At 41.3% G+C, this 21,517-nt stretch overlaps 1 protein-coding gene across 3 annotated transcripts in view; it reads right to left on the minus strand.

Moving 5' to 3' along the window:
• The window catches only part of ENTPD1 (ectonucleoside triphosphate diphosphohydrolase 1), an 83,788-nt gene extending 67,972 nt beyond the window's left edge, over positions 1-15,816 (minus strand). For 2 of the 3 annotated variants that reach the window (XM_070432613.1, XM_070432611.1), the window contains exon 1: positions 15,454-15,816. Coding sequence is in view for 1 of the 3 variants with exons in the window: in XM_070432611.1 (XP_070288712.1) it covers positions 15,454-15,469 (16 nt within the window). In the remaining 2 variants the exon portion in view is untranslated. Of the gene's footprint in view, positions 1-14,607 lie in introns of all 3 variants that reach the window. The other variant, XM_070432612.1, reaches the window with a different exon arrangement.
• Between the last annotated feature and the right edge of the window lie 5,701 nt (positions 15,817-21,517).

The raw sequence follows: 21,517 nt of genomic DNA on the forward strand, positions 1-21,517 counted from the left end.
GTTTAAAATAAAGCTAACAGGTAATTTACTGTGTTTCACATATTTATTCTAAACGTGCTTAATTTTTTACTAGTCAATTAGTATTGTTGAAAGGAGGTGCTTTCCATTTAACATTAAAATATTTCCATGACAGCCCTGGTTGATGAGGTCTTCCCATGTATCCAAAGGTCACTAGTTCGATTCCTGGTCAGAGCATATGGGAGGGAGAGAGCATTCGGGGTACGTACAGGAGGCAACCACTCAATGCTTCTCTCTCACATTGATGTTTCTCTCTCTCCCTCTCGCTTCCTCTTTCTCTCTAAAATTAATAAAAAACATATTTTTAAAAATATTTCCATGACAAAGTTTTCTATATAAAACTAATTTTTTTGTGTGATTACAAAACTATTATATGCTCACTATTAAAAATTTGGAAAAATACATTAAAGCATGAAAGAGGAAAAATAGCCCTTGCTGGTTTGGCTCAATGGGTAGAGCGTTGGTCTGCAGACTGAAGGGTCCCAGGTTCTATTCCAGCCAAAGGCACATGCCTGGGCTGCGGGCTTGATCCCCAGTAAGGGGTGTGCAGGAGGCAGCCGATCAATGATTCTCTCTCATCATTGATGTTTCTCTCTCTCCCTTTCCCTTCCTCTCTAAGATCAATAAAATATATTTTTTTAAAAGAGGAAAAATAAAATGCACTCTCATTTAATTACCCATAAAGTATTTTTAGTATTTCACTGTATATCCTGCTAGTCTTCCTCCTGTGCATATTTAATATCTACATTTATTAACTTTTTTTTTACAAAATGGGTCTTGGTTATTCAACATCATAATTTGTTTTTCTCTTAACAATGCTTATTTTCTTGTTATTGGAAACTCTTTTACATCACTTGATCATTGTTTCATGTATGGACATATATTGCTTTAGGTTATTTCCAGTTGTTCACTATTACAAAAAATGCTCTAATAAATATCCTGTGGGTACATCTATACATGCATCCAGGCTGCTCTACCTAGGTTCTCAAAGATGTGCTGGGTCAGAATGTGGACTTTTTAAATAATAATAATATTCAAATTTCCCTCTAGGAAAGTTCACTCATTGCACTCTCACCAATAATTTGGGAATATTAATTTCCTCCATCTTTTCCACAACAAAGGCCTCCTTAAGATGAGCCAGGATTTTTTGTTTGTTTTTAAATATATTTTTATTGATTTTGGAGAGGAAGAAAGAGGGAGAGAGAGAGATAAAAACATCAATAAGAGAGAATTATCGATCAACTGCCTCCTGCACCCCCTCCAATGGGGATCAAGCTCACAACCTGGGCACATGCCCTGATCAGGAATCGAACTGTGACCTCCTGCTTCACAGGTCGATGCTCAACCACTGAGCAACACCAGCTGGGTAAGGTCTGCTGTTTTGGCATGTGGATTATTTTGAGCTGAAGGCTGTCAAGACCCTATAGGCTCATGGGAAACTTTTACCTCTCCCTTAAAGAATTTAGATTAGGGGCCTTTCCCATAATAAGAGTCATTTACCAGAAATAACTTCTTGTGACCTACCTATAGTGCAAGGCAAACATATAATTACTGAATATCTGCTCTTCTTATCATCCTGAGAATGATCTTCCTCCCCTCTGAAGCCTAACATGCCTTGTCTCATCCTTAGCTCAGAATGCCATATATACCTCATTTTACTTTTCTGTTTCTGCACCTCTCATGTATGTGGGGTCTCTGGTTCTCTCATGTATGTGGGGTTCCCAAATGTTTGTATGTAATTTAATTTAATTATTTTCTCTTGTTAGTCTCTCTCATGTTGATTTAGTTATAAGACCAGCCAGAAGAAACTAGAAGGGTGGAGAAAAGTTCCTTCATTCCCCACCACCTCACACAGCCTGGTTGGATGGGTTGGGGTGAGTCAAAGTGAACTACAGCTAAGGTATGATGGGGAGTCAATCACTGGAGTCCACTGAGAGATGGCCTTCCTATAGAGAAGTACTACTGTGAGGTAGGGTTTTTGGAGCGAAAATACATAACCAGAAAGGTTAAAAAGAAGTTAAGGAAACCTCAGAAATGCTTCAAGTGTATGAGGGAATGTCCAAGGGGTGGTAGCGCTTGGCTAACACTGGCAACATTTATAGCCCAAAAGGGGAAAAGTATCTGAGGAATACCATCTTCTCTCATGAAAAAAAAATGTCTATCTCTAATTGTTCAAATTATGCCCACGGATGAATTACAGAACCAGCCCAGCATGAGTGGGAGCCACAGAGTTTGCAGGAAAAAATTATATGTCATCAAGGTCCAAGGAGTCCTATGAGACATCAATAGCAAGAGAGTTAAATGAAACAGGAAGCACATTATCAAGAAAAAGGGTCTTTTAAAAGGCAGAGGAGTTGTACTCCAAAACTCACTCAGCCACGGACCGGCTGGGCAAGTTGGGCACACTCCTTCCCAACTCGAGACTTCAGTGTTTCTGTCGCTCACATACCTACTGTAATTTAGAGAGCAATTTGGAAATTCTACTTTTAGGAACTTGTCCTAAAGAAATCTTCAAAGACATGCACTGATATCAATCCACAAGCAGTTATTTATAACAGTCAAATATTTGGAAATTTCCCATATGTTCCACAAAAGGAAATAGTTAAATATTGGTATATGTTCAAATGATGCAATACTCTCTGCAGCAATTAAAAATTATGTGGTTAAAGCCATCCGATTGTCATGACAAATTATAAAGTAAAATAGAAGATTACAATCAGTATGCATAACGTAGCCCAAAATTTTTAGAAAATAAATAATAATAAATAATAAAAAGTAGGAGAGAGGAGGATAAGAGAATAACTGGGAAGTTCTATGACAAAGGGTTATGATAATAAACTTACAGAGAAGTTTTATTTTCTTATTTGCTCTTTATATACTCTAAATTTTCTATAATAAAATTGTATTATTTACGTAATTTTAAAAGATAGCAATCATAATTAATTTTATTTTAGTGAAGAGATTTGAGAAGACTCAAGTTTCTTCCAGCATTAACATTCAGTGAGTCTTTTTGAAATGCCCAATGCAGATCTACCTGGACCACCTTTAAATAGTGATTTCCTACTCCTGCTCGACTCTAGATTCCCTTAAGTGTAAAGTCTTCCAAATCATTGGGTTTTGCAAACAGATATACCCTCTGAAACCATAAGGCAAGTTTGGGGCCTGGAGTTTGGGCTGTCTTCAAACATGGAGCTCACTGGGAAAGACACATTTGTGAAAGATGCACTTCCTGGCCCTAGGGCCTCTTGCTTTTCTTTCGCAGAAAATGTTTGCAATGTAGATGGTCTTTCAGCAGCAGGCTACACACCTTCCCATAAAAGTTTCCATTCCTAAAACATTTCACAGATAGCTTATGATAGAGGCTGTAAAAAGGATACACAGGACAGAAATAGGCTATTTCTAGCTGACATGAACATTGCTGTATTGTCTGCCAGGAATCCATTTCCCCTTCTGGTACTACGACTCTGAATTTCCTTTGAGGAACCATGCCTCCCTCACACTAAATCATGTTCTTCAGATGTCACTTATTTCTCCTTGGTTCAGGGAGACAGGAGGGGGACGGAAAGTGGGGAGGGGGGGGGAGCAATAGGATTAACTCCAGTGAGAATTTTGCTCCCAGCATGCCACCAAAAGTGCACTTATCAAGATCACCATCAACCTCCACTGTGCTAAATTCGCTGGTCAGTTTGCAGTTTCACCTGATATGACCCATGAGTAGCATTAGACTCAGTTGACCACTTCCTCTTCATGTAATTCTCTTTAGTTGGTTCCCAGTTTACACCATACTATCCTGGTTTACAACCCCACAGCCCAACTCCCCAACCCCTTCTCTCTGTCGTCTTGGATGGTTGCTCCTCTTGTCCTCAGACTTCAAGGCTCAGTACTTGAAACTTCTTTTCTATGTACACTCATTCCTTTGGTGATCTCATCCAGTTTCATTACATTGAAATCCAGCCTCACTGAGTTTAAGCACCACCTGATGACCAAAATTTAACTCCAGACTTATATATTCATCTGCTCAATTCAAAATTTCCATGTCAAATAGGCATTTCTTATCAAATAGGCATCTCAAACTTAAAACATCCAAACTGAGATCCTAATCTTCCTATTCAAACCTGTTCCTCCTACAGTCTTTCCATCTCAGCTCAATGCAACTCTACTGTTCAGTTTCTTGTAAGGCCCAAACCTTGGAGTCAGTTTCCTTTTCCCTTTGTGTCCCAGCCAGATTCTATCAGAAAATACCATCAGCTCTGTCTTCAGAATAGATCCAAAATCCAATCACTTCTCACTGCTTCTGCTACAATCATCTCTCACCTGCATTACTGAGGTTCTCTCCCAACTGGTCTCTCCCCTTCTGCCCTTGCCCCCTTTCGGTTTATCCTTTATATGCAGCCAGCATGTTCCTATTAAAATGCAAATTGGATCAAATCACTCCTGGGCTCAAAACCCACAGTGGTTTCCTATTCCACCATCTAGAAATGCAAAGGCTAACCAGTGGTCTGCAAGGCACTAGAAGATCTGTTTAGACCAAAACCATCTCTCAGCTCTCACTTCCTTGCTCTCTCCAACCCAGCAACATGGCTTCCCTGCTATTTCTTAAACATCTCATTTCTCTTCAGGACTTTTGACTTGCTTGCCTGGAATGTACTTCCTGGAGACAGTCACATCTTCACCTCTTTAAGGTCTTCCTTCAAAATCACCTTATAGCCCTAGTGGGTTTGGCTCAGTGAATGGAGCGTCGGCCTGCGGACTGAAGGGTCCTAGGTTGATTCCGGTCAAGGGCACTTGCCCGGGTTGTGGGCTTGATATGTAGTACAGGGTGTGCAGGAGGCAGCCAATCAATGATTCTCTCTCATCATTGATGTTTCCATCTCTTTCTCCCTCTCCCTTCTCTCTGAAATCAATAAAAATATTTTTTTTAAATCACCTTCTATTTTACCATCCTTTCTAAAATTGTAATCTCCCAACATTTCTTATTCCCCCTTCCCTGCTTTAATTTTCTCCTTAGTACTTATCATCACATAATATGCCATACATTTTACTTTTATTTTTTGGCTTATTGTCTGTATCCCTTCCACCTAGACCAGGGGTGGGCAAACTTTTTGACTCGAGGGCCACAATGGGTTCTTAAACTGGACTGGAGGGCCAGAACAAAAGCATGGATGGAGTGTTTGTGTGAACTAATATAAATTCAAAGTAAACATCATTACATAAAAGGGTACGGTCTTTTTTTTTTTAGTTTTATTCATTTCAAACAGGCCGGATCCGGCCCGCGGGCCGTAGTTTGCCCACGGCTGACCTAGAATATAAGCCCTATGAGGTTACAGATTTTGTTTTGTTTCCTGCTGTATACTCAGTGCCTAGAAAAGGGCTTGACACATAATCTTTGCTCAACAAATATTTGTTGAATGATGAGTACATCTCCTTTTTGCTGGCTCTTATCTATCAAACATAAGCAAGTTCACTCTAGCCTTAACATTCTTCCCTTGATCTGACTCATCCCACAAGTCAGCTCTCTTCTTCCCTCCACCAACTCACTGCTCCTACTTTCTTAACGTCTGCTCTTTAACCTCTTTATATGGCTAAATAAATCTGTTTTCACCAAGGACACTATAAGCTCCAAATTTTCAAACACAATCACCATACAGTATTTATCCCACTTTAAAATGTACCTTTAGAGTTTTTGGGAGTTCTTTTGTGGGTGGGGGGATAAAGAAACTGTGGGTAAGAAACATTATAAAATGCATCTCAATTCCCAAGCACATTAATTACACTGTGGGGTAGGGGTAGACTGCAGGAGGAAGTATGCTCAAAGAGGAGGAGAAAATTCTCATTTTCTGTCTTGCCTATTCTACAACTCTGGAACTTCTTTTTTTTTTTTTTTTTAATATATTTTATTGATTTTTTACAGAGAGGAAGGGAGAGAGATAGAGAGTTAGAAACATCGATCAGCCGCCTCCTGCACATCCCCCATGGGGATGCGCCCGCAACCCAGGCACATGCCCCCGACCGGAATTGAACCTGGGACCCTTCAGTCCGCAGGCAGACGCTCTATCCACTGAGCCAAACCGGTTTCAGCAACTCTGGAACTTCTTGATACTTTTCTCAAAATACCCTTTCCCTTGGCTACAAGGTTCAGACTCTCTCCTTGGCTTTCTTGAGCAACTACCTTTCTAGCACTCTTTCTGAATCTCTTTTCTGAAGTTCTTTCTCTTCCCATCCTTTTATTAATATTGGTATTTCCGTAGGTCCAATTCTTCATCCTCTTTGTTTTCATTTTCTATACTTCCCAGGTGACTTATCCATGCCCATACTTTTAACCACTGACTCCATGCTCCAACTCCAGCTCCCATTATCTCTCAATTTCCACCAGACCTCTCCAAGCTCTAGACCCAAATTTCTAGCAACCAACAGAGTATCTCTACCTTGATGTCTTCTTATAAATATTCAGGTTGAGCATGTGCTAGGATGAACTTATCTCCCTCCGCCCCTGCCAAATCTACACCCCTCCCCCATTCCCAGCCTTATATATAAACATTTATTGACCCAGTCATCCAAATCTAAACTTGAAAATGTCTTGACATCTTTCTCTCTTTCCCTCCCAACATACCACCTAACCCTCTACCTCGGGAATATTGTCTAAATCCAGTCCCTCCCATCCGTCCCCCATTTAATGCCTTAGGTGCAGGTCTCCATCATCTCTCACCTACTAGACTATTGCAGGAGCCCAATACTTGTCTCCCCGCCCCCCCCCCCCCCCCCCCCATTGCTCATTAACTACTTGGTTCATTCCCTCTAATACCAGATTCATAAAACCAAATCTTAGGACCACTGAGTATAATGATAACATAAAAGAAAATACTTTGCCACACCCTCCCACATTCTTGTGAAAATTTACATCTGTATCTTAAAAGAAATGTTTTTTTTCCCTCCAAATAAAATGCATTAGAATTAAGAAATGGTATTAATGGCCAGTATCGCCTCTTCTGAGACACAGCAGCATGACCAGGACCAAGTAGAGGACTTAGTTGGCCCTTCCAGCACCCATTAGCTTGGGAACAACAAAGGTGCACTATGGGAGAAGAGCAGCAGAGCAGGACGGGAACTCTTTGGGAAACCCTGGGCTTGCTGTTTTGTCTTTCTTTGTTTTGTTTGTTTGGGTGTTGGTTGTTGCATCTGTGTAGAACTGGCAGCCATGTGTCCAGTTGGTGGTTGCCTCTGTGTGGAACTGGCAGCCATGTGTCCACCATGAGTATAAAGAGACTTGACAAGTGATCTCCAACAAAAGGCATTGCTTGGGCAAGGCACTAAATGAAACAGGAGTTCACTTCCCAGTTCAACAGAGTTTGGCTCTCAGTGGGAAAGGGGCAAAAGCAAGAAAATGGGCCCAGAGAAGGTTCCTTCCTGAACATCTTTATGTCTCTGCACAACAAGACTGACAGAATTCTGACAGTCCTAGCCTCTCTGTCCTCCGAAGCATTGAAACATGGCTATATGGTGACAGGACTTTCGTTTTCTTTCTTGGATCTGAATGAGCTTTTTTGGCTAGAAGACTATCTTCTCACACATAGAAGGGGAATCTAGCATTTGGTGATTGCATTCTTCCAGGATGCAAACAGAATCTGAGGGAGCCAAGGTTAGAAGATGCATTCCAACCCTCTCTAATACTGGATAGTAATGAATGTCCCCAAATTCTTCCTTAAGTCTTGTTAGAATAAGATGAAAATTCATATGTTCATTTGCACACACACAAAAGGAATTTCTTTTTTTTTTTTTCAGGATAAGGGGTTAGATTAGATAAATTTTGCAATAGAGTAGGAAGAACAAGAGGAAAAGCTTTCCTCCAAAATAGATATGATGTAGGAAAGAATGGGAAATCTTCCTTTGTTTATTTTTTAGTTAGACACAAGAGGATACTGCTGTGAGAACAGAGCAAACTAAGATTAAAAGATTTCATGGAAACCAAAAACATTGTAACTGAATGAAAGTTTATATTGGAGATAATTAAGGAAAACTGAATCAGTGATGTAGAGTACAATCTTGGGAAAATATTCTCAGAATACAAAGAAAAGTAAATGAAGGAAAAGAAGGAAGGAGGAAGGAAGGAAGGAAGGAAGGAAGGAAGGAAGGAAGGAAGGAAGGAAGAAGAAAGAGAGAGAGGGAAGGAGGGAGGGAGGGAGGGAGGGAGGAAGGAAGAAGAAAGAAAGATAGTTAGTTTTAAAGATAAGAAATCCAAATAATAGGTTCCTAAAAAGGAAAAACAAAGCAGAAACATTGATCAAAGTTATGACAAGAGAAATCTTTCTTGCTCCTAAAAAGTCCCGAATTTAGAAATCAAGCAGGTTTACCATATTCGAGGCAAAATTTATGAAAGGAAGTCCATGCTGAGTTATGCTATTGTGAAGAGTATAAACATCAGGAATAGAGAACAGAAAAAGACATGCAGGTTGAAAGCTAATTGTCCTCGGAAATTATAAAGCTATATTCTCTATTATGAAATAAAATTAATTAAAATTAATGGTTTAAACAAAATAACAATCACTTGGAACTTTAAGAAGTATTATCCTGGATTAAAGAGACAATAAAAATGCACTATTAGCCTGGCCGATGTGGCTCAGTGGTTGAGCGTTGACCTGTGAACCAGGAGGTCCCCAGTGTAGGGCTTGCAAGAGGCAGCTGATCCATGATTCTCTCTTCTCATTGATGTTTTTATCTCTCTCTCCCTCTCCCTTCCTCTCTGAAATCAATAAAAACATATTTTTTAAAAATGCAATATTAAACTACTTTGAAAGCTACAACACCACATATAAAAATGTAATGGCTCTATTCTTAACTATATGTTTCTGTATAAAAACACTCAGAGAAGATTCAGAAAAGCAATTATGGCCAAAAAACGTGAATGTCTTTATTTTATGAAGAGCTCACATAAATTAATTTAAAAACATAAAATCCAAATAAATAATAAACAAGCAAGGGATATAAAGTGACATAAAAGAAGCAGCACATTATGTGGAAAATGTCAAATTTACTGGTAATTAAAGAAATACAAAATAAAACAACATCAAGGTAGATAAGATTGTTTAAAAAACAAGAACAAAAATTCCAAAACTGTCAGAAATTCAGCAAAACAGGTCCTGCTTATGGGAACATGAAGGATCTACTCTTAGGGATAGTAGTAACTTGGCAATAGTAATCAGGAACTTTAAGAAACATTTACAAATTTTAATTCAGTAATTCTACTTTTGGGACTCTGTCCTCAGCATGCAAGCCTGTATATGGAACAACGCCATGCACAAAGATGTTTACTGGAAAAGGCAACAACCTAAACGTTCAACAACAGGGGAATCTTTTCTTTTTATTATTTTTGTTAATCCTCACCAGAGGATATTTTTCCATTGATTTTTTTTTTTCTTAGACAGAATGGTAGGGAGCGGGGAGAGACAGAGAGAAACATCGATGTGAGAGAGACAAATTGATTGGTTGCCTCCAGCACAGCCCCTGGTTGGGGCTGTGATGGAGCCTGCAACCGAGGTACGTGCCTTTCATCAAAATGGAACCCAGGACTCTTCAATCCGCAGGCTGAAGCTCTATCCACTAAGCAACTGGCTAGGGCAACAGGGGGATATTAAATGAATGCTGTAACTATAAAAATTATGCTAACAAAGACTATGCTGTAAGATGGAAAGGACTTGTGCTTCCCTGTTACACTGAAAGCCAGGCTTTTCAATTGTACATATATGCAGCCTAATGATCACAATGCCATCTCATAAATTTTCAAGGTTTTAGTCAAGTAAATGCTGAAAGAGAGAACAACCCAGCATAGTAAAAGGACTTGCAAGGAAATACACCAAAGTATTATCACGAGTGATTTTTTTCTTCTCTCCCCTAATTTATATTTTCTTTAATGGACATGTGCCATATTACTTACATCCTCACAGACATGAAGGAATTGTCTACATTCTTCCTATGAATCAAAAGGAAACAACACCCTCTCAGACATGAAGGAATTGTCCACATTCTTCCTATGAATCAAAAGGAAATACCTCTGTATGTAGGGTGTGTGCTGCCATTGTTCCTGGGTCTCCAACGTCATTTTTATATCCTAACACAAAAACTGCAGGATGAAAACATGCTACGCAAATTCTCCCCTGTCTTCTTTTCTCCAACTTATTTTTTCCTCATAATTCCTTCAATTTTCCAAACCTAAAGAAATTCCCTCAGTCCTCTCTCCCCTCCTTTGTACCTGGGACATTTCCCACTTTACTTCTGCAACGTGGAGACAATGCCCAGCCACGCTGCTCCCAGTCTCGGAGCCCTGGGTCCCTGCTGCCCCAGGTCCCTGGCCCTCCAAGCACCCAGCAAAGGGCTCTGGAGGCAGCACTGCTCCAGTGCTGTTCAAGTCGGAGGAGGGAATGAAAGCAGCTTAGGAAACTCGGAGCCTTGGACAAAGAGGGGAGATGTTTGAGAAAACCAACACAGGGCCTTCTTTGTGTAATAATTTGTGCGAAAAAGATTCAGACTTGTTTCCCGTATGGCAAATTAGGGGCCTCAACTTCCTGTTCTGGGCATATATTGACTGAACAAACAAACAAATGAACAAACGAATGAATTAGGCTTCCCATTATCCTGCAAGGACATAGCTGATCAGAGACTCCAAGTGATGGCTAGGAGAGGGATTGGTCATTTGGTACCAAAATAAGCCCTGAGGTTAAGGCATGCAATGACCCTATAACATAGCTAGTCAAAGTGTGGCCTAAGGAAAGACAGCATGACCATCACTTGAGTTTGTTAGAATGCAGAATCTCCGGCCCCACCCCAGAGCTACTGGATCAGAATCTGCATTTTGACAAGATTCCCAATGATACACGTGTTAAAGTTTGAGAAACACTGCCTCAGAGCATTCACACACATTGACCAAGACCAAGCGAGTGCCTCTACCTTTCGGCACTTCCATCAAACCATCAAGAGGCTAGATCAGTGGTCGGCAAACTGCGGCCCCTTGAGTGTGGCTCTTCCACAAAATACCACATGCGGGTGCGATTGAAACTTCGTGGCCACACTCAAGGGGCCAAAGGCTAGATGATGATTTCTCACCACTAGGGCTGCCCTCAATTTTGCCCTTGCTCCTGAGAAGATACTCTTAAAATGCAGTGTAGCCAAGTAAAAGCAAGACCCACAACTGGCATTTCTAAAAACTGTTTACTGAATGTGTCTAATGACCATGCAAGATAGGATAAGGAAATAATTTAATATGCAGCAGCTAATTGCTCTGTAAAGGGTTAGTGGATTACATGTCTGATAATCCACTAACCCTTTATAGCTGGGACTACACTTTGGACTTCTGCCTTCAAATCTCCAGGCCAGACATGTAAATAGGTTCCCTGCTCAGAACTTGGAAAAGGTGGAAGAGCTTTTTAGTCTTAAATCTGGGCTGTGGTTTCAGTAAAGGAGAGAGAAAAGATCTGTAAGCATTGCTTGGACTAGGAAGGGGCTTGTTGGCGGCACCAGACTCTACTCAGCTTTCTAGAGCAGTGGTTCTCAACCTGTGGGTCGCGACCCCTTTGGGGGTCAAACGACCCTTTCACAGGGGTCACCTAAGACCATCGGAAAACACATATATAATTACATATTGTTTTGTGATTAATCACTATGCTTTAATTATGTTCAATTTGTAACAATGAAAATACATCCTGCATATCAGATATTTACATTATGATTCATAACAGTAGCAAAATTACAGTTATGAAGTAGCAACGAAAATAATTTTATGGTTGGGGGTCACCACAACCTGAGGAACTGTATTAAAGGGTCGCGGCATTAGGAAGGTTGAGAACCACTGCTCTAGAACCACTGAAGTATCCCATCCTTTGAGAAGTTTTCTCAGAAATCATCACTCCCTATTGTGTTTCTGGTGGCATTTTCTTTAGACTTGTATTACAGCTCTTAGGGAGGTAGGAGAACTTAATGCACTAGGAACCCAGGCTTTGCAGCCTAACAATATAGGTCTAAATTCCCCCACTGCCTATTATTAGCTGTGTGACCTAGGCCACATAACTTCCCTTCACAGCTGTGAGATGCAGAAACCTATAATCATAGGTATATTCTGAAGATTACATGAAACAATGCATAAAATAATTACAGTGCCTGGCATATAGTAAATACTAAATCAATGTCCGCTATTATTACTAGCACTTCATAAAGTCTGGATTCAATTAGAGTTGTTTGTATATATGTCTGTCTTTCCCACTAGATTGTAAGCAAACTGTTTATATCCCACACATCTGGCACAGGGACTTACAAATGGTAGACACAATAATATTTGTCAAATTGGTTTGAAGGTATGCCAGGGAGAAGAAAGCGAGGGTGCTAGAAGCAATTGTAATGTACTTCATGATTTTACCCAGTGCCAACCTTTATAGTGTTTGTTTTCTTCTAATACAGTGGTTCTCAACCTTCCTAATGCCGTGACCCTTTAATACAGTTCCTCATGTTGTGGTGACCCCCAACCATAAAATTATTTTCGTTGCTACTTCATAACTGTAATTTTGCTACTGTTATGAATCGTAATGTAAATATCTGATATGCAGGACGTATTTTCACTGTTACAAATTGAACATAATTAAAGCATAGTGATTAATCACAAAAACAATATGTAATTATATATGTGTTTTCCGATGGTCTTAGGCGACCCCTGTGAAAGGGTCGTTTGACCCCCAAAGGGGTCGAGACCCACAGGTTGAGAACTGCTGTTCTAATACCAGAGTCCATTGTCTCAGACTGTGCTATAAAAGACTGAGGCTGGGGAGACATTATTTCTGGAACCATATATTCTGTTCAGAGAGACTGAGGTTGTGCTATGAGGCATCTGAAATCTCCAGTTGTCCCCTGGCTGAGGGGTATTGGGGACTGCAGTTCAGCCAGAGCTAGACTGGCCAAACTGGGCACCCTGGCATGGGGCTGCATCAGCTTGGACTATCACCCACCTGGTAGGGATGCATTTTGTTTTTCAGTGTATTCACTTAGCAGTGGTTCTCAACCTGTGGGTCACGACCCCTTTGGCGGTCGAACGACCCTTTCACAGGGGTCGCCTAAGGCCATCCTGCATATCAGATATTTACATTACAATTCATAACAGTAGCAACATTACAGTTATGAAGTAGCAACGAAAATAATTTTATGGTTGGGTCACAACATGAGGAACTGTATTTAAAGGGCCCGAAGGTTGAGAACCACTGATTAGAGGGACGTCTTTACAGATTGCACAAGAACTGTATGTACCAGCGGGAGCTCTATAGCAAACTCAAAGGTCCCCTTTTAAACCAGCCTCCTGACTCTTGGATGAACATCAACTAAAAGAATACTAAGTTTATAAATATTTATTGAGTGCCCATTGTGTGCTAAACATTGTTCCAGACCCTGAAGATCCAACGGTAAATTAAAAAATTATAGTTGGGGGACAGGGAAGGCAATTCAGAGGGCAGGATTGTAAACAAGTATGACAAACCACCATAGGCATTGAGTGGTAAGGTGTTGTAGAAACATCCAAGAAAAAGCCAAGTCTAACAACCAAGACGAGGCTTGAAGGAGGGATTGCGACAGCTAACATTTATTGAGGATGTACTTATATGCATAAGGCCCTATTCTGAGAACCTTGTGTGAATCCCTCATTTAGTCCTTACAACAACTCTATTACGTAGATACTATATTATCTTCATTTTATAGATGAGGAAACTGAGGCACGCAGTCAGTAAATGATGGAGCTGGGGTTCAAACCCAGGCAGCATGGCTCCACGCTAAACGGGAAGAAGAGAGACAGACAGGCCTTAGAGGCCGAGATAAGCTCCTTGCAACAGTCTGGGAGGGAGGAACCAAGCAAGGTCTTTTGGGGAACTGAAAGCGGCTGGGGGTGGGGAAGAAGGCTTGCTCTGCAGCTTAGAAACCAGAGGCAGGGGATTTCTGGTCTAGTCTAGTTGTATGATTCCTGTCACCTAACCCATCCGGGCCTCGGTCTCTCTTTTCTGTGAAAGGCAATATGACAATAACTGGGCTCTACCACAGAGAAGGGCCATGAGTACCAAATGAGAAAAAAAAATATGTGAACTTGACAGGAAAGCACAAATTCCTCCTCAGCCTTGCAATTTCACAGTAGCATTGCCCCAGTAGCTTCAAGGATTTGCAAACCTGGAATCAAGTGTCCGGGCAGTAGCACAGCGAGAGCGGTGGGAGTAGAGCAACAGCATAGGGAATAGAAAGGCCCACGGATGCTGTGTCCATTGCCTGCATCCACACTCACCATTTACTGTGAGATCCCAAGGCAAGCTCCTCTCCTACTACCTCAACTCCATCAGCCATAAAATGGGGATGGTAACGTACCACTCATTCCATACATTGATGTGAGTCATAAGTAACACATGTAACATGCTTAGCACAGCTCCCAGCACAGACTTAGTAAATGTTAACAGCTATCGTTATTAACCTTATTAAGAAATCTGTTGCTCATTTCATTCCTCCGCATTCTATGAGATAAAAACGCGTGGAGTTATTAGAAACTAGAGATAATGAAGAAGGTTTGCAACCCTACACACTCACATGTCTGCAGAGATTCCTCCTGGCTCCCACGGACTGGCAAGCAGCTAGCTTTCCGTCCTGGCAGAAAATGCCCAAAAGAGGTAAAAGACAAGAGACTGCACACCATTTGTGCAAAGCCGGCTGCTCTTGTAGTTTTTAGACAAAATCTAAATATAGTCAGTCAAATACGCCTTGCTTTTTCAAGATAAAACTGTTCTTCAGCCCTCCATCCCCTCTCTGCACTGCCTCCCCCCATACACACACACACACACACACACACACACACACACACTCCCACACTCCTTCCAAGCTTTCAGTCTTTTGCAAAAAGCTTACTCCGGGGTCCTGTTGTGACAGCTTCTAGCCACATTAACTTCTCTAACTCCCTGCAGAGAAGCCTTTGCTAATTTCACAACAGGAAAGCACGCAGGAAATTAGAGAACAAAACAAATCTGCAACTGAGCCCAGCATCTTCAAGCAAATACGCTGAGGTCCCGACCGAAGCAAGATGCCTCTGGACTATAAATGAGGCAGCTGCCTCTTAAACTGCAAGGGGACGGAAGAAGTCATTTACCTCTAAAAAAAACCACCCAGATCTGAATACAAATGAATAATGAATATTCATGAGCCCCTTCAGCTGCCTCAAGAGCCACCCTTGACTGCAACCACCGGGCTCGCTTCTTAAAGTTTCCCAAAGTTCTTTCTCTGCCTCCTCTCAGAGGAGAGGGTGGGAAAGTTCATTTAGGGCTCTGTGCCTCTTGCTCTTTCAAGTACTTGCTTTTGGTCTGGGCTTTGGGTTTGTTTGTTTTTCTCCTCTTTTTTTTTTTTTGTCCTTAAGGATTCGGATCAAATCAATTTTGCTCTTACCCTTTACATCTTCCATAACTGGCAGCTTTTGTGTTCTTCCTCTTTGCTCTTTTTTTTTTTCCGCCTCTGCTTGCTGTGGTCGGTCACAGTGAGAGAGGTACTCAAGGAACAGAGATATAACAGACCCTCCGGCTCGTGGGAGGGGCTAAACTTGCCGGCCCGTTTAGGAAGGAACCTCTAACTCTGTTTCATTGACTGGAAACAACAGATTGGCCTTGGCGGAGGAGTCCAGCTGCTCATTTCCGTAGTTACCAGAAGGCTTCCCAGGGTTGTAACTTTCTGTGTTCGTATTCAAATATTTCTCTCCCGCTCTTTCCTTCTCTCATTGTTACAGAAACCCATTCTCCCCCTTTGGAAAAAAAAAAAAAATGTACCTTGGCTGCAAGCAAAAATGCTCTTTACTTATTGTAATTTCGAAGCCAGATAACAAGAAACTTGTTACCTTGGTACCCACTGGGAAAACTGGGAGGCAAGGACAGTTCTTCCCGCCCCAGGAGGCTGATCACTCCTGGTCCCGGACGAGCAATCCTTTTACAAGGCTTATTAGACCCGAAGAGCAAAGGATCTTCCAAGCGACGCATCAGCCAGTGGCAGGAGAAGTGTTACTGGGCGGAAGGCCGGTGCGACGGCGCCGGAGGCTGCTCGCTGGGAACAGCTCTCTAGCTGTACTGACGCAAGTTGTACACCTTTTTCCAGACGACTTCCGCCTCTTAACGTCTTCTGAGCAGAAATTGCTACACTTGGGCTTTGTCAAGATGACCCAAATACAGATAAGAGGCTGGCCAAAAGGTTTAAAAACTGTGTATACGAAGTTATTTTGAAATCAGGACAAGAGCTAATCCTCTGAGAGGAAGGGAAGTCCTCAAGCCCCAAGGTTGCCTGGGCAGCTTCTCCCTCCAAGAGGCTGTCAGGAACCTTAGCATTTTAGGTTTGAAAGAAACTTCAGCCATCTAGTCTAACCAAGGTCAGCGATGTGGAAAAGTTAAGCCACATGTGTTCACAAAAATAAAGAGCAGGTAGGTGCTCCCAGCATCTAATACAGTTTCTCCCGAAGAGTAGGCTCTCATTAAATATTTGATGAGTGAGTGAATGAATGAACGAATAGCAGCAAAGCAGGAATGTAGATCTGGTTCCTGATTCCTAGTTCATGCTTTTTCTACATTGCTTCTCCAGCATGAGAACTTTTGTCTGAAGCCAATTATACCATAAGGTGTTTTCTTTACCTAAGCCAGTAAACTTGTGACTATTGAAGATTGTATTTGACTCTATACAGAACATGCATTCTTAGCTGTACAGTCACCCGCCACTTAATGATGGAGATACGTTCTGAGAAATGCAAGGTTAGGCGATTACGTCCTTGTGCAAAAATAGAGTGCAGCTACACACGTCTAGATGAGATAGCCTCTACACACCTAGGCCAGTGGTCGGCAAACTCATTAGTCAACACAGCCAAATATCAACAGTTACAACGATTGAAATTTCTTTTGAGAGCCAAATTTTTTAAACTTAAACTATATAGGTAGGTACATTGTTATTAACTTAATTAGGGTACTCCTAAGCTGGCCTTTGCTAAAAACGTCCTCAATCTGATTGAGGTACATTCACTGAGGTCGACCCCTTCCAGCTCTCCCATCCTCAACTCTTGCATGAATCGGGGGCGCCTCCCCCGCGCTGTGTATCCCACTGCCCACCTGCGCCCCGACACCCCCTCACTTCTTCTAACACAACTTCTTCAAAATAGACTCGCCCAGGCCGAAAACCGACTTCTGCGCATGGGCCACGAAGTTTCAATCACACTGTAGTATGCGCCCGCATGTGGTATTTTGTGGAAGAGCCACACTCAAGGGGCCAAAGAGTCGCATGTGGCTCGCGAGCCGCGGTTTGCCGATCACTGACCTAGGCTATATGGTATAACCTACTGCTCCTAGGCACAAGCCTGTACAGCATGTTACTGTACTAAGCAGCAAAGATTAAATCAAGCACAGGAGAAAATAATGCAATCAAGAGACTGTAAACCAAGATGCATGAGGCTGCCGTTGGTATAACACAACATACTGCTTTACAGCAAACTTTTTATTCAAGTAGAAAGAGTACACTCTGAAATACCAACAAAAAAGTATAGTATAGTGAACACATAAATCAGCATAGTTGTTTACTATCATTATTAAGTATTATGCACTGTACATAATTGCACATGCTATGCTTGTATACTTGGCAGTGCAGTAGGTTTGTTTATACAAGTATCACCACAAACACTTAGTAATGTATTGTGTTATGATGTTTCCATGGTTATGACATCACTAGGCGATAGGAATTTTTTTTACCTTCATATACTAGTATGTGGTCTGTTATTAACCCAAAGCATTGTTATTTGGTACATGGCTGTACTTTCAATCACTTTTATTTTTTAATAAAGGCTGGGCTGATTTTTTAGTTTAGGCATCTCTGTTGTTACCTTGCACCACACCTGTCCTATTGTATATGCTCAATAAATGTTTGATGCCTTTATCTGGGCTTGTACAACAAGACTCTTTGTCTTACTAAAATGGTTCATAATTACAGGATGTTGCATTCATAATAACAACTAATTATAGTAATTGGGGGAAAAAAGGAATGTCTCTTCCAAAGCCAATTAGACTCCATCTCTAATAAAGAACATTTCATATTTGTCCTATTATGGTAAAACTGTTTTTTAGTAATATAATGGGGTATAAGGGAAAACCAGCAATTTTATAATGGGTTTATAACTGTCTTGGCATCATTGTTTTGGAGACAATCTTGAAAAAGAGCATGTCCACATCTTGTGACCAACAGACTGGAGAACAGACCATCAAAGCTAGAAGGAGAAGAGAATGATCAAAGGGAAGATCCAGAGTGAGTGAGAGGTTAGGTGAAAGAAAGGCAGAGCACGTCAAGTCTGAGGCAACCGTTCTCTATGTCAAACAAAATTAAAATTCCAAAGCTGCTCTCATGTTCTACTTGGACACTGCATCATTGATTAAAGGTTACTTTGACAATTGACTCAATGTCTTTCAATTTCATCATAGAGAAACTATCAAGTAAAGTGCTCAACTTCTGGTTAGGCCGGGGAGATAAAATCTCATTATAATAATTAGCACTTCATAAAAAGGAAAAAGTCATCAGAGTTGAATATATAGTAATGAAAGCATAGTTTTAGCCCCCAACTCATCTTATGTGACCCTTTTGACATTTATTGCTTTTATAGTAGCATGCTTTGTGCTACAATTTAATCACAGTGTCTGGTCTTCACACCCTCCTCAGCATCATGAAAACATGATAGTTAAGTAATATGACTTTTCATTTATCCAAGAATAATTACAAGAGAGATAGGGGTTTTGTGCATCTTTTTAAAGGCCCAAGACTTTATCTTAAAAGACAAATTCTAAATTTAAACAAAAAATTATAATCATTTGTAATAGGAAGTAAAATATAAAAACTGCACTCACAGAGATAAAGGGGTGAAGATAGTCATCCTATTTTAATGATGAAATGGTCTTAGATAATTCTTAGAATGTTTAAAGTTTTATTTTTTCTGTACCTTCATTCTTTCTGACTCTGCTGCCTAGATGATCTTTCTAAAGTGCACACCTGATAATGTCATTCCCAGGCTTAAAAAATTCTAGTCTCCTTATCATCCCTAAAATAAAATTCAGATTCCTATCATGTAATATGTAAGGTCTCTCTCTGCCTCTCTAGCCTCATTTCCTGCCTTAGGTCCCTGCAGCCTAAAAACAAATTATAATTCCCAAACCATAGTCCTTTCATGACTCTGCATTTATACAAGTTTTTCTTCTGTTCAGAATGCTCTTTCCCCTCTTGTTCTTTTGGTCCTCCTACATATCCTTCATGAGTCAGGTTATCTAGTCCTCTGTGAAGCTCTGCCTGGCCCCTCTTCAGTCCTTCCTCCCCCTCTCCACAAACATGGCACCAACCCACAGAAGAGATGCCAGTCATGTTACCATGATATGTTACAATTTCATTTATGCCTCAGACCATAAAACATAGTCACATTTGAATTCTCTATCCTCACAATCCAAGTACAATTCTTCTAGCAAATTCTTTGGTTTCTATCTTCAAAATATATGCAGAATCTGACCTGTTCTCATTTCCTCCACTGCTCCCAAGCCACACCATCTCTCACCTGGTTTATTGTGATGCCTTTCTTCCAGACTCTGCTCTTAGCCCTGTTCAGTCCATCTCAACCCAGATCCCATAGTGACTCAACTAAAACAAAACAAAAGATCATATAATTTCTCTGCTCAAAACCCTCCAATGGCTTCCATTTCACTCCAAACAAAACTACAGTCCTTCCAACTGGCCTGTTCCCCTTCACTCTCAGACTTTCTTTCCTACTACTTTCCTCTCCTTGCTTCCTCTGTTCCAGCCTCAGAGTCTTTGTACCAGCTGTTCCTTCTGCCTGGAATGCTGTTCTCCCAAATATCCACACGGCTCATTTTATCATTCCCTCTATAGGTCTTATCTTTACCTTCTACCCCAGCTCAAGATTGTGATCTCTAAATGCTATTTTCCACTAAAACAAACCAAGACTCTTTGGGGGAAATGGCCGATTTCAAGTCGGGCACAGGAAGTGTAAAAGATGAGACTAGAATATGTTGTCATGCCAGAAGCAAGGACACTGTCTAAAACCCCCAGGGTTGTGTCAAAAGGACTCAGAGACAACTAACCAAAATAGCAAAAATTTGAGCAGCAATTAGAAATAACAACTGAAATGGGTTGAAACACATCAGACAGGTTGACACCAACTGTCCATCAAAATGCTATAAATAAACCATTGTTCACCTTTGAAACCAACTTATTATTCTGAAAACAAGTAAATAAAAGGGGGAAGTATCAACACCCAACATGCCTTTGTCACACAAAATGTACCAGAAGACAACTAAATCGTTGATGAAGGTAAGTTTCCTTAAAATATTCCAAATAATGAACGAATAAAACTAGTAGCATTAGGGTATCACCATTGTACAAACACCTAACCAAGTAATGAAGCTAAGTGATAATCAGTGACTGCTAGTCTCTGCTCTGGTCCGTTCTGTGCCAGTCTGCTCTGGGCTGGCACTGCTCTGCTCATGAGAGATATCTTTGGCGGTTCAGCTCCACCTGGGAAAATTTGATTTTCAGTGGAAAGGGAAAGTGCGCTCCCAAAGCCAGAGGGGAGCTGACATATAGACAAAAGTGCCAGCCCCTGATCCCTGATTGGTCCAAATGGAGCGGCTCTGATTGGTCAGTGAAAAAGCTGATGGATATAGCTGTGCAGCTCGAATGGGGAAAGTCTCAGTCCTATTGGTTGAAATAGGATTCCAGGAACTCATTTATAAGGGCTGGATCAGATAATAGAAATGCAGTGCAGGCAGGCAGCTCAGTGCTGACAGGCTGTTCAGTGCAGGCTTCTGCCTACAGTGCAGTTTGCATGAGAGGGCCCTGTGAAGAAAAGGCTGCTAAGCTCTGTTTTGTTTTGTTTTTAAAATTGAGCGCACTTAGCCACCAAGAGTCCTTCTTAATAGGTATCTTCTTTCTCGGGGTCCACACTTTCAACAGACATCCTTGCTCATAGCTGGCACTCAACAGGTGTGAGTTCCTTTCCTCTTCACATGCATATATGCTAGATCTGTGTTCAGATTAAACAATACATTGTCTTCTCTTCTTGTGTCTCTTATTCCCCCCCCCCCCCCGCCCCCAACCCAGATATCTTACATTTATTTTTTCAGAAGTAACCCAGTGCACCTGAGGGAAATGAGCAGAAGTCCCTTCTTGGCCACAGCACAAGACCTCTCCACCCGCTTCCCTAAATTTAAAGTGATCTTACATATTCAACAGCAATTGTGGAACTGGAGCCATATTGAGAGGGGGTGGGGAGTGAAGAATGACCTGGGGTCCCCCATGTCTTTGTCTTTCCAGGATAAGCCAGTGGCCTTGGTAGTCAGAGAGGAATGCCCTGAACTCCAAGGCAGGGGGAGACCTTAAATGTTGCAGAATGGCCCCCTCTTCCACAAGGGGAAATGTGTGACCAAGCAGTGGCAACAGA

This window comes from Myotis yumanensis, unplaced genomic scaffold (assembly GCF_028538775.1).
Source record: "Myotis yumanensis isolate MYYU_CA2020_CCGP unplaced genomic scaffold, mMyoYum1.0.hap1 SCAF_13, whole genome shotgun sequence".
NCBI classification, from domain to species: domain Eukaryota; kingdom Metazoa; phylum Chordata; class Mammalia; order Chiroptera; family Vespertilionidae; genus Myotis; species Myotis yumanensis.